The following is a 12,500-nucleotide window of genomic DNA, read 5'->3' on the forward strand; positions in this document are numbered from 1 at the left end:
AATAACTGTAGTTGTCATAAAGAATGAATGTGTGTATGAGACAATAACTGTGTGGTTGTCATAATGGATGAATGTGTGTGAGAGAATAACTATAATTGTCATAAAAGATGTGTGTATGAGAGAATAAGTGTGGGTGTCATAAAGGATGTGTGTATGAGAGAATAAGTGTAGTTGTCATAAAGGATGTGTGTATGAGAGAATAGTTGTCATAAAGGAAGTGTGTATGAGAGAATAACTATAGTTGTCATAAAGGATGTGTGTATGAGAGAATAAGTGTGGGTGTCATAAAGAATGAATGTGTGTATGAGAGAATAAGTGTGGGTGTCATAAAGAATGAATGTGTGTATGAGAGAATAACTATAGTTGTCATAAAGGATGTGTGTATGAGAGAATAACTATAGTTGTCATAAAGGATGTGTGTATGAGAGAATAACTATAGTTGTCATAAAGGATGTGTGTATGAGAGAATAACTATAGTTGTCATAAAGGATGTGTGTATGAGAGAATAACTATAGTTGTCATAAAGGATGAATGTGTGTATGAGAGAGTGCTAAGGGTGGGTGTGTGTGGTGCTGAGGGTGGGTGTGTGTGGTGCTGAGGGTGGGTGTGTGTGGTGCTGAGGGTGGGTGTGTGTGGTGCTGAGGGTGGGTGTCTGGGGTGCTGAGGGTGGCAGTCTATGGCATGTGGAGAGGAAAGGTTTTACTGCTGATTCACATTGATCTTGTATCAGTGGAAGCCTGCGTAGAGAGTAATGAATGGGTATTGGTATTGGTAAATGCTGATCAATGAGGGCTCATCATTCACTGACACTCGACCATTGATCCATTGATCTGACCAGCTGCTTACCATTGGTTCCCCTCCCCCACCCTCACAGGGCCCCAGCCAATCAGAGCAGAGATCGATTGGGGTTCAGCTTCACACCTAACCAATGAATATGCACCATTCATTAACAAACAAACCCATCTTAGTCAGGAATGTGTTATAAATGCTTTATATCTGTGTGGGTGCCCTGATGAGGGATGTTATGTACAGTGGCTTGCACACGTATTCAACTCTCCTGAAAGTCATCACCATTTTCTTGTTTATAAAAGAGTTATAGAGTAATTGTGATCACCATGTGAAGAGTTATAGACTTACAGAGTTATAGAGAAGAGGAGATCACCATGTGAAGAGAGATAGAGTCTGGGTTTAATATGGTGAGCGAGTCAGTAATCTCACCCTTGTTTTATTTCTTGCCCCTCGTCAAGGCGTCCCATCCTTCGTGACGCAGCCCGCTCCTGTAGCGGTGAGGAAAGGGTCGATGGCCAGGCTCACCTGTGAGGTCACCTGCAGCCCCCCCGCCACCATCACCTGGGAGCTCAACCAAAGCGCCCTGCCGGCTCAGCCAGAGAGGTAAGCCCGCTACGATCCTGCTAATGGCAGCCTTCAGGGGCCGGAGCCTAGGGTGCTCACGCCCACCTCGCTCTGGGCAGTTCCTCTATGCCCACCACTGCCAACGTGCCCACCATGCCCACCTCGCTCTGTGCAGTCTATGCCAACAGTGCCCACCTCGTTCTAGGGTCTTTCTGCGGGGTTTATCCATGTCCTTCTCTGGGTGTGTCCATCTTCATCATCTCTCTCTCTCTCTCTCTCTCTCTCTCTCTGGGGTTTGGGGGTGGAGCATGTCTCTCTGTGTAGAGCTTGGTGAATGTAAATGTTCATGAGCTGTTATGAGACTCATAGAATGTGACATGACACTTGACCCCTCTGTTAATCTCCTTCCAGAATCACAGTCCTGCCGAATGGAGTGCTTCAGATCAGTGACGTGAGACTGGAGGATGCTGGGAATTACCGTTGCCTGGCGACCAACATAGCGGGCCGGCTCTTGAGTGACGAGGCCACCCTGTCTGTCCACTCTGGTGAGGGTCTGCCTGTCGCAATGCATGATGGGAGTCCTGTTTGAGTCGTTGTTTGAAGTCTTGCAGAGATATCCTCCTGTGTGAGGAGCAGTGGCTACATCATGTGTGTGTTGTACTGAGAGTGTGTGTGGAGGAAAGCTCGTGGTGTGTGTTGTGCTAAGAATGTGGGTGAGTGTGTGTGAAAAAGGCAGTTCTCCGTTTGTGTCATACTGGGAGTTCTAGAGTGTGTGTGGAAGAGACAGCACTCTGTCTGTGAAGAACTGAGAGTGAGAGTGTGTTTGGAGGGTGAAGCACGTTGTGTGTGTTGTCCTGAGAGTGTGTGTAAGTGTGTGTTAGGAGGGGGAAGCACGTTGTGGGTTTTCTTCTGAGAGTGAGTGTGAGTGCAAGTGTGTGTTAGGATGGAGAGGCAGCGTGCACTGAGAGTGTGTGTGAGCGTGTGTTAGGAGGGGGAAGCACGTTGTGTGTGTTGTACTGAGAGTGTGTATGAGCGTGTTAGGAGGGGGAAGCACGTTGTGTGTGTTGTACTTAGAGTGTGTGTGAGTGTGTGTATGGAGGGGGAGGCGCGTGGTGTGTGTTGTTCTGAGAGCGTGTGTGAGTGTGTGTTAGGAGGGGGAGGCAGCGTGTTGTACTGAGAGTGTGTGTGAACGTGTGGTAGGTAGGGGTGGGAATTGGCAAAAAAATGTCGATTCGATAGTGTTGCGATATTTTGGACAAGATTCAATATAATTGCGATTCTTAATATATTGCGATTAAGCAAGTATTGCGATTTGATTCTGCGATATATTGCAATTCATGTCCCCCATATTATTCAAAGACATTACAAAAAAAGACTGCTCAACTCACTTCAAATGTCACATTTAATTATGTGAACAACTTACGAGGGTAGTGCAAAACTTTGTCCTTGAACATTCAGGACACAGGACCTTTGTAATTATTTTCGGAATAGGTAACCTCTCACATGAACGCTGAGCTCCCAGCACATAACTTACAATTATTTAAATACAATAGAGAAACACAAAGCAAAGACTTAAAAGAGTAACATAAACCTGAGAATAATCATATAAATAACAGTAACTCAGCGCTTCAATCAAATTGAGAAAAATAAACAAAAATGTGTACTGCTAGAGTCCAGTCCAGTTGGCTGCAAGGTCATGAACCAAAATGTTAAATTCATTTTGGAATGTTGGCATTTTTGCTCAGAAAAAGCAGTTGGTCAACATGCTCAGATGTTAAAGTGCTCCTCTGGGCCGTGACTATATCCCCTGCAGTGGAGAACACCCTTTCAGCAGACACACTAGTGCCTGGAATGCTCAGGTATCTTTTGGCGAGTTTGGCCAGGAAAGGATACATTTTCTCATGAGCTTTCCACCAGTTGAGGGGGTTTTCTTCAAGTGGCAGTGGAGAAGCCTCCTGGTATCTCTTCACTTCCTCTTCAGCTTGGGAAAATGCTGACTTTAGCGGGGCTGTGGTAGAAAATGTTTCTCCCAGTAAATCAGCTAGCCCAGATCTTCTTTTAGGTTGTGGCTCTTCAAGCACCTCGAGATCCTGTCCGTCCATTTCTATTCCAGAGGCACTGCTGGTCTCTTCTTGCCTAATAGTGGGCTGTAGGGAAACATTTGATGTTAAAAGAAAAAACATATCTCAGGTTTGAAATAGCTGTGGAATGCTCAGTGCAATTAAAACAGATGTAAGAAAATAACCAAAGTAGCCAGATGAACATAGGATTGGTTTTAATAAATCAATAATATAGAATTTGTAAAGTACTCTCTGATATTGTAAAATAATAACTATTTAAACGATGTAATAAACTAGTAGATCAATAAGGCCTACCTGAAGGCTGGCTGCCTCCACAACCAGTTTGGAATAAGTGGCACTGATGTCATCTGTGGTCAGGAAAGGCAGTGACTTAAATCGTGGATCCAGGGCCGATGCTGTGTGGAGGGTGTTTTTTTCTTCAACAGTGCTATATCTCTTCTGCAGATCTTGATTTATTGCCTGTTTGATGTCCCTCACAATTGGTTTGTCCCCCGTTGCCTCATGTGTGTCATTTAGCAGCTTTGCCTGCACTGGAGCAATGATGGACAAAGTGGGATTCTTCTCCTCTGAAACTATTTTTGTGGCTACAAACATCGGTCGAAGTGCCTGCATTATGTCCTCAGCGTCTGTAATGTCATTTTCGTTGAGGGTGCAGATATCACTGCCTGACCGCCTGACCTCAGAGGACAACAGAGCAGCACAGATTGCAGGTTGTTGTTCCAAGAAACGCTGAAGCATTTCGTAACCACTGTTCCAACGGGTCACAACATCGGTCTTAAGCTTGTGAGTGGGGAGGTCCAGAAGCTTTTGTTTTTGCTCCAACATGGAGTTGGCGATTGTACTGCGGTGGAAAAAAGTGGTTATGCGCCGGACTCTTCCTAGTAACCTAGCGACAGCAGGCAGCTTAAGTGCGCGCTGTGAGGCGAGGTTGAGAGTATGGGCAAAACATTTCACGTGAAGGTAGCCCCCGACCTGCGCAGCCACTACCATGTTAGACGCATGGTCCGTAACCAAAACAATCGGTTTGTTAGCGATGCCCCACTCTTCGGTTGCCGTTTTCAGCACCTCAGCCACATTGGCCCCGGTTAGACTCTCATGCATCCCCCTGGTTTGAAGAACATGAGCTAAAAGCTGCCATTCATCCGTGATGTGATGCGCGGTTATGGTCATGTAGGACTCTGTAGCCCTTGATGACCAACTGTCACACGTTATAGCAACTCCTTCGGCTAAACTTAAAGTTTCATTTACCTCCTCTTTGACTTCGCTGTAGAGTTTGGGGATGGCAGTGTCGGTAAAATATTTACCTGAGGGGATCACATACCTGGGCTCCAGTATGCTAAGCAGATTCTGGAAACCTTCATTCTCCACCACACTGTAAGGTTGTACATCTTTGAGGATGAAGTAGGCTATTGCCTCAGTGATTTTCTTAGCTCTTTCGGAGTTTGGAGGTAACTTTATCATTTTTGTTTGGTCCAAGGTGCGTTGATTTGGGGGTGATTTTGGTCGTTTCAACTCCTCAGGGGTCGCTAACTCCAAATGGTACCTTGTGAGATGGACTCTCAAGTTCGTCGTATTCCCACAATACTTACTTTTCATTCGGCACTCTTTGCAGATGGCATACTGCATGTCAAGGTCTTTACTATTACATTTTTGATAAAAACCGAAATGTAGCCACACTTTCGACTTGAAAGAAGACGGAGCTTCGTGTACAATCGGTTGAGATGGTGAAGCCATTTTCAATTAAATTTGTTGAATACACGGTAACAAAGCACTGCTACGTCATCAGATCAGATCAACGCAACAGGCGCCACCTTGTGGTTGTTATATGCAAATGTAATATTATCAGAGTAAAGTCAGAGAAAACCAATGGAGAAAACCCGAAAGTAAAACACATAAATATAATTAAATATCGCAATACTTTGCGATACTGAACTGAATCGATTTTCCCCCCCACCACTAGTGTTAGGAGGGGGAAGCACGTTGTGTGTGTTGTACTGAGGGTGTGTGTGAGTGTGTGTGTTAGGAGGGGAAGGCAGCGTGTTGTACTGAGAATGTGTGTGAGTGTGTGTGTTAGGAGGGGGAGGCGGCGTGCTGTACTGGGAGTGTGTGAGCGTGTGAGTGCGTGTGTTAGGAGGGAGAGGCAGCGTGTTGTACTGAGAGTGTGTGTGAGCGTGTGCTCTCTGCCCTCCATCCACAGGTCCAGGCCCCAGAGCTGCTGTCAGGCCTGAGATTGTCGTGCCACCCCAGAACATCTCAGCTCCCCAGCATCACACCGTTGTCATGGAGTGCGTCGCCCGCGGAAACCCACAGCCCCTGGTGTCCTGGAGCAGAGCCGACTCCAAGCCCATCGACGTGTTCAACGCCCGGGTGCTAGGCAACGGTAACCTGGTGATCTCTGACGTGCAGCCCCGCCACAGTGGGGTCTACCTGTGCAGAGCCACCACCCCCCGCACCCGCAACCACACCTCCGCTGCCGCCAACCTCACCGTGCTGGGTAAGGGAACCGCACAACCTCACAGCAACAACAGTCACACTGCCAACCTCACAATAACAATCATACTGCCAACCTCACAGCAACAATTACACTGCCAACCTCACAACAACAACAAGCACAATACCAACCTCACCACAACAGTCACACTGCCAACCTGCCACAATAACAACAAGCACACTGCCAACCTCACAACAACAACAAGCACATTACCAACCTCATCACAACAGTCACACTGCCAACCTCACAACAACAACAGTCACACTGCCAACCTCACAACAACAAGCACATTACCAACCTCACATCAACAACAAGCAGACTGCCAACCTCACAATAACAGTCATACTGCTAACCTCACAACAACAATCACACTGCCATTCTCACAACAACAATCACACTGCCATTCTCACAACAACAACATGCACATTACCAACCTCATAACAACAGTCACACTGCCAACCTCACAACAACAACAGTCACACTGCCAACCTCACAACAACAACAAGCACACTGCCAACCTCACAACAACAACAAGCACACTGCCAACCTCACAATAACAACAAGCACACTGCCAACCTCACAACAACAACAAGCACACTGCCAACCTCACAATAACAATCACACTGCCATTCTCACATCAACAACAATCACATTACCAACCTAAACCTTCGTCCCTATTTCCCCTGCAGCTTCCCCCTCCCTGGTGGAGCGCCCCGAGAGTCAGACCCAGCCCCGCGCTGGCACTGCCCGCTTCACCTGCGTGGCAGAGGGGATGCCCCGCCCACGCGTCACCTGGCTCAAGAATGGCCACGAGCTGCACTCCAATGGCCGGGTGAAGACATACCACAGGTACACTAAGCTGTTTGTGTGTGGGTGTGTGTGGGTGTGTGTCTGGTGTATGTGTTTATGTGTGTAAATGTATGATATATGTCTATGTGTGTGTGTGTGTGTGTGTGTGTGTGTGTGTGTGTGTGTGTCTGGTGTCAATGTGTGAGTGAGTGTGTTCATGTATGATGTGTGCGTGTGCATGTGTCTGGTGTAGTATGTGTGTGTGTGTTCATATATGATATATGTCTGTGTTTGTGTGTGTGTGTGTGTGTGTGTGTGTGTGTGTGTATGTGTGTGTGTATGTCTGTGCGTGTGAATGTGTGTGTGTGTGTGTGTGTGTGTGTGTGTATGTGTGTGTGTATGTCTGTGTGTGTGAGTGTGTGTGTGTGTGTGTGTGTGTGTGTGTGTGTGTGTGTGTATGTGTGTGTGTATGTCTGTGTGTGTGAGTGTGTGTGTGTGTGTGTGTGTGTGTGTGTGTATGTGTGTGTGTATGTCTGTGTGTGTGTATGTGTGTGTGTGCTGTTCCATCATGTGCCCCTGGGTGACCGGTCTGCTGTTGTGTTCTCCCCTCTGCTGCAGTAAGCTGGTGATCACACAGATCATGCCGGAGGACGACGCCATGTACCAGTGTATGGCGGAGAACTCCCAGGGTTCCGTGCTGTCCGTGGCGCGGCTCATCGTGGTGATGTCAGAGGACCGTCCGAGCGCGCCCAGGAACGTGCGGGCGGAGACCATCTCCAGCTCCGCCATCCTGCTGGCCTGGGAGCGGCCGCAGTACAACGCGGGCAAAGTCATCGCCTACTCCGTGCACTACACCAAGGCCGAGGGTGAGAGAGCCCTGCTACACACACCACAGGAACATGCATCACACACAAGAACTTGCATCACACGCCATGTACGCCACACTGGGCTAGGACATGACTGTATAGTAGGCAGCTGGGGGGGGGGGGGGGTGATGTGATGTTTGTGATAGAGAAAGAGAAAGAAAAGTGTTCTGATCTTTGCACACATTCACTGATTCTGTTTTTAAAAGCAGTAACCCAACTGGCCAAAGTTTTAAAATGTTGTGAGTGTCCGTGTTGTTGTTGTTGTTGTTGTGTAAAATGTTGACGGAGGACTTGGAATGGTCCAGTGCTGAGGGCAGTGTGGGGTGTGATCTGGGGTTTAGTATGTGAGGCCAGCCATCTGCTGTAGGCTGCAGGGGTTAAAGGTCGGATCAGAAGAAAGAGCACCGCTCCGGGAGAACAACAGCCCGGCTCACTATTGTCCACTCACTGCCACCGCAGCGACCCTTAAAGGAACAGCGAGGTGGTGTGTGTGTGTGTGTGTGTGTGATGAAGAGGAGGTGCTGTGTGCGTGTGTGATAAAGAGGAGGTGGTGTGTGTGTGTGTGTGTGATGAAGCCCGGCTCACTATTGTCCACTCACTGCCACCGCAGTGACCCTTAAAGGAACAGCGAGGTGGTGTGTGTGTGTGATAAAGAGGAGGTGGTGTGTGTGTGTGTGTGTGATGAAGCCCGGCTCACTATTGTCCACTAACCACCGCCGCCGCGACTCTTAAAGGCACAGCGACCTGTTTCAGAGGCCCAGCGGGCCGGTCCAGTGGAGCTGAGACTCCAATCGGTGGGGTCCTTCAGAATAAACACTTATCGGAAATAGTCTTTAAACTTCTGGATCAGTGACATGATTAACAGGGCGTGGTGTGTGTGTGTGTGTGTACAGAATAAACACTTATCGGAAATAGACACTCTGACTCTTTAAACCTCTGGATCAGTGACATGATTAACAGGGGGTGGTGTGTGTGTGTGTGTGTACAGAATAAACACTTATCGGAAATAGAAACTCTGACTCTTTAAACCTCTGGATCAGTGACATGATTAACAGGGGGTGGTGTGTGTGTGTGTGTACAGAATAAACACTTAGTGTGGAAAATAGTCACTCTGACTCTTTAAACCTCTGATCAATGTCATGATGAAGAGGAGGTGGAGTGTGTGTGTGTGTGTACAGAATAAACACTTAGTGTGGAAAATAGTCACTCTGACTCTTTAAACCTCTGATCAATGTCATGATGAAGAGGAGGTGGTGTGTGTGTGTGTGTGTACAGAATAAACACTTAGTGTGGAAAATAGTCACTCTGACTCTTTAAACCTCTGATCAATGTCATGATGAAGAGGAGGTGGAGTGTGTGTGGTAAAGAGGATGTGGTGTATGTGTGTGTGTGATTAAGGGCAGGTGGTGTGTGTGGTACTCTGACTCTTTAAACCTCTGGATCAGTGTCATGATGAAGAGGAGGTGGTGTGTGTGTGGTAAAGAGGATGTGGTGTGTGTGTGTGTGTGTGTGATGAAGAGCAGGTGGTGTGTGTGTGTTACTCTGACTCTTTAAGCCTTTGGATCAGTGTCATGATGAGGAGGTGGTGTGTGTGTGTGTGTGTGTAAAATCATGTCAGATCAAATCAGTGTCTGTAGTCTTGAGCAGTGAGCAGAACTACAGATCCAAACAGTTGGTCTTTCATTGTGTTCGTTAAACCCCAGTGATGTTATTCAGCTAACAAAACTGATAGTAATATGAACACTCATACTGATAGTAACATGACCCCTCATATACTGATGTTAACATGACTTCTCATACACTGATATTAACATGGCCCTCATACATTGATGTTAACATGAACACTCACATAATGATGTTAACATGACCACTCATACACTGAAAGTAACATGACCACTCATACACTGATGTTAACATGACCACTCATACACTGGTAGTAACATGACCCTTCTTCCACTGATAGTAACATGACCCATCATACACTGATGTTAACATGACCACTATAATATCTGTGCTCTCCCCTTCAGGCTTGAACAATGAGGAGTACCAGGCCGTCATTGGCAACGACACCACCAGCCACATCGTGGACGAGCTGGAGTCGGCCGTCAACTACACCTTCTACATCGTGGCCTACATGCCCATGGGAGCCAGCCGCATGTCCGAGCAAGTCAGCCAGCACACCCTGGAGGACGGTGAGTGTGTACACTAGAACACTAACACACATCTGTCACGTCTTCACACACATAAACAAACACTTAACACTTGCTAACACTTAACAGTTACTCTGTGTGGTCAGGGTGTGTGTTGGTAGGGTGTATGTTATGTGTTTATATTCTGGCATGATGTGTGTGATGGTTAGGGTGTGTGTTTATATGCTGTCGTGTTGTGTGTGTAGGTCAGGGTGTGTGTTTGTATGCTGTTGTGTTGTGTGTGTAGGTCAGGGTGTGTGTTTATATTCTGTTGTGTTGTGTTTGTGTATGCCAGGCTGTGTGTTTATATTCTGTCGTGTTGTTTGTGTCCTGCCCCAGTTCCTCTGCGTACTCCGGAGCTGAGCCTGGCAAGCCTCAGCCCCACTGACATCCTGGTGTCATGGCAACCGCTGTCGGTGAAGCTGAGCCGAGGCCGTATCCTGGCGCACCGGCTGTCCTTCCGCACGGCGGCCGACGAGGACGAGACCGCGCTGGAGTTGCCGGGAGACAACATCACGCAGCACCTCCTGCAGGACCTCCAGCCCGACACCATCTACCTGCTGCGCATCGCCCTCACCACCCGAGTGGGCTGGAGCCAGCCGTCTGCCTGGAGCTCCCACCGCACACCCAAGACCTCCAGCTCCACAGGTAACCACGGCAACCGTTAGTAGGGATAGGCGCAATCTACTTCCAAAAATAAATGCGATTTCAGGTGCGAGTAAAAGAATTTTAACTTAGAGTAGAATAAAACCGCACGCTCAAGCTTTTCTCATTGCTATTTAGACCAGTTTATTTCCAGACGCGTTTCGGCCTAAGCCATCGTCAGTGTGTGCCACAGCAACCACACCACACAAAGTGTTTCAGGTTATGGTGTAAAAGTGTCCTTACATGTTCAATCAATGTCAGAAGTTGCACCAATGTTGAAATTTCAGAATGCAGCTCTGAACAACAGCCCTGTAACATGTGTGTGTGTGCGTGTGTGTATTTGTGTGTGTTTGTGTGTGTGTGTGTGTGTGTGTGTGTGTGTGTGTGTGTGTGTGTTTCCCCATAGTTCCCCTTGCCCCAGTGCTCAGGCTGCAGCCCATCAACTGCACCTCCATCTCTGTGCGCTGGCATCCGTCTCCTGGGAGCACCGTTGCCCTGGGTTACCGCCTCTACTACCATGAGGAGGGCCAACCAGAGGACGCCAGCCACCAGCTTTCAGCCGAGGAGCTGCAGTTCACCATCACAGGCTTGGGTAGGTCTAGTTCACCATCAGAGGCTTGGGTAGGTGTAGTTCACCATCAAAGGCTTGGGTAGGTGTAGTTCACCATCAAAGGCTTGGGTAGGTGTAGTTCACCATCAGAGACTTGGGTAGGTGTCGTTCACCATCACAGGTTTGGGTAGGTGTAGTTCACCATCACAGACTTGGGTAGGTGTCGTTCACCATCACAGACTTGGGTAGGTGTAGTTCACCATCACAGACTTGGGTAGGTGTAGTTCACCATCACAGGCCTCTCTACTCCGCCCCCATTTCTACCTCCATCCCAGGCCAGGGTGGGGAATCTCACCCCCTCTGCTGTAGGAGCAGCATGTTTAAGGACACAAGTGCTTGAGGTATCCCTGTCCTAATTCACCTCATCTTTCTAGTGAGGTATCTGTGTCCTAATTAACCTCATCTTTCTAGTGAGGTCTCCCTGTCCTAATTAACCTCATCTTTCTAGTGAGGTCTCCCTGTCCTAATTCACCTCATCTTTCTAGTGAGGTCTCCCTGTCCTAATTCACCTCATCTTTCTAGTGAGGTATCCCTGTCATAATTCACCTCATCTTTCTAGTGAGGTCTCCCTGTCCTAATTCACCTCATCTTTCTAGTGAGGTCTCCCTGTCCTAATTCACCTCATCTTTCTAGTGAGGTCTCCCTGTCCTAATTCACCTCATCTTTCTAGTGAGGTCTCCCTGTCCTAATTCACCTCTTGGATGTATTTAGTCTCCGTGCAGCCACGCATAGCCAGCAGCGTCAGCCATACTGAGCCAGCTCACCACATCTGATTTAGCAGTGACCGTATTAACAATTTTAAACTCATTTCAACATGGGAACTCGGAAGTGTAACTATACCTCCAGTGTTTTTCTCTGGGTTTAAAGTGTACCTATACCTCCAGTGTTTTTCTCTGGGTTTAAAGTGTAACTATACCTCCCGCTCTGAGCGTAACTAACTCCACCATCATTCTGGTAGAAGCTAAAGAGTAGGCAAGGGGCTGAGAGCTCACTAGACTGAGAGTCGATGAATATCATGACATAGAGAAGTCACAAACAGTGTACTCTTTCTAGATGGCACGTTGAGGCATTTTTAAGCCATTTACCACGCACACATACACGCGCACACACTCACTCACATGCACACGCACAGATGCACACTCACACACACACACTCACACACACACACACACACACACACACACACACACACACACACACACACACACACACACACACACACACACACACACAAACACACACACACACACACACACACACACACACACCCAAACACACTCACACTCACACTCACACACACATTTGCTGACACACTCACACTCAGCCTCTGCATTGTGTCTGTCATGGTCCAGGTCAGAGGTCATTGCCCAGATGTCTCCCCCTCCACGTTTCCTCCAAAGTCAAGGCTGGCCCCTCCCCCCCCCCTCCAGCTGGACACTGGGCTGATACCGCCCTCCGTCCCCGACACCCTGACCC

At 47.9% G+C, this 12,500-nt stretch overlaps 1 protein-coding gene across 1 annotated transcript in view; it reads left to right on the top strand.

Annotated features, from left to right (window-relative positions):
- The window catches only part of LOC308372414 (protogenin B-like), a gene marked incomplete at both ends in the record, with an annotated part of 30,010 nt that overhangs the window by 11,841 nt on the left and 5,669 nt on the right, over window positions 1-12,500 (top strand). Inside the window, 9 exons of the mRNA XM_080847567.1 lie at window positions 1,248-1,392; window positions 1,765-1,898; window positions 5,632-5,928; window positions 6,615-6,774; window positions 7,333-7,580; window positions 9,608-9,772; window positions 10,109-10,417; window positions 10,821-11,006; window positions 12,377-12,500. The exon at window positions 12,377-12,500 is cut by the window's right edge and continues 106 nt beyond it. Coding sequence (XP_080703693.1) covers window positions 1,248-1,392; window positions 1,765-1,898; window positions 5,632-5,928; window positions 6,615-6,774; window positions 7,333-7,580; window positions 9,608-9,772; window positions 10,109-10,417; window positions 10,821-11,006; window positions 12,377-12,500 — 1,768 coding nt within the window. The remainder of the gene's footprint in view (window positions 1-1,247; window positions 1,393-1,764; window positions 1,899-5,631; window positions 5,929-6,614; window positions 6,775-7,332; window positions 7,581-9,607; window positions 9,773-10,108; window positions 10,418-10,820; window positions 11,007-12,376) is intronic.

This window comes from Sprattus sprattus, assembly GCF_963457725.1.
Source record: "Sprattus sprattus genome assembly, chromosome: 11".
Classification (NCBI taxonomy): Eukaryota; Metazoa; Chordata; class Actinopteri; order Clupeiformes; family Clupeidae; genus Sprattus; species Sprattus sprattus.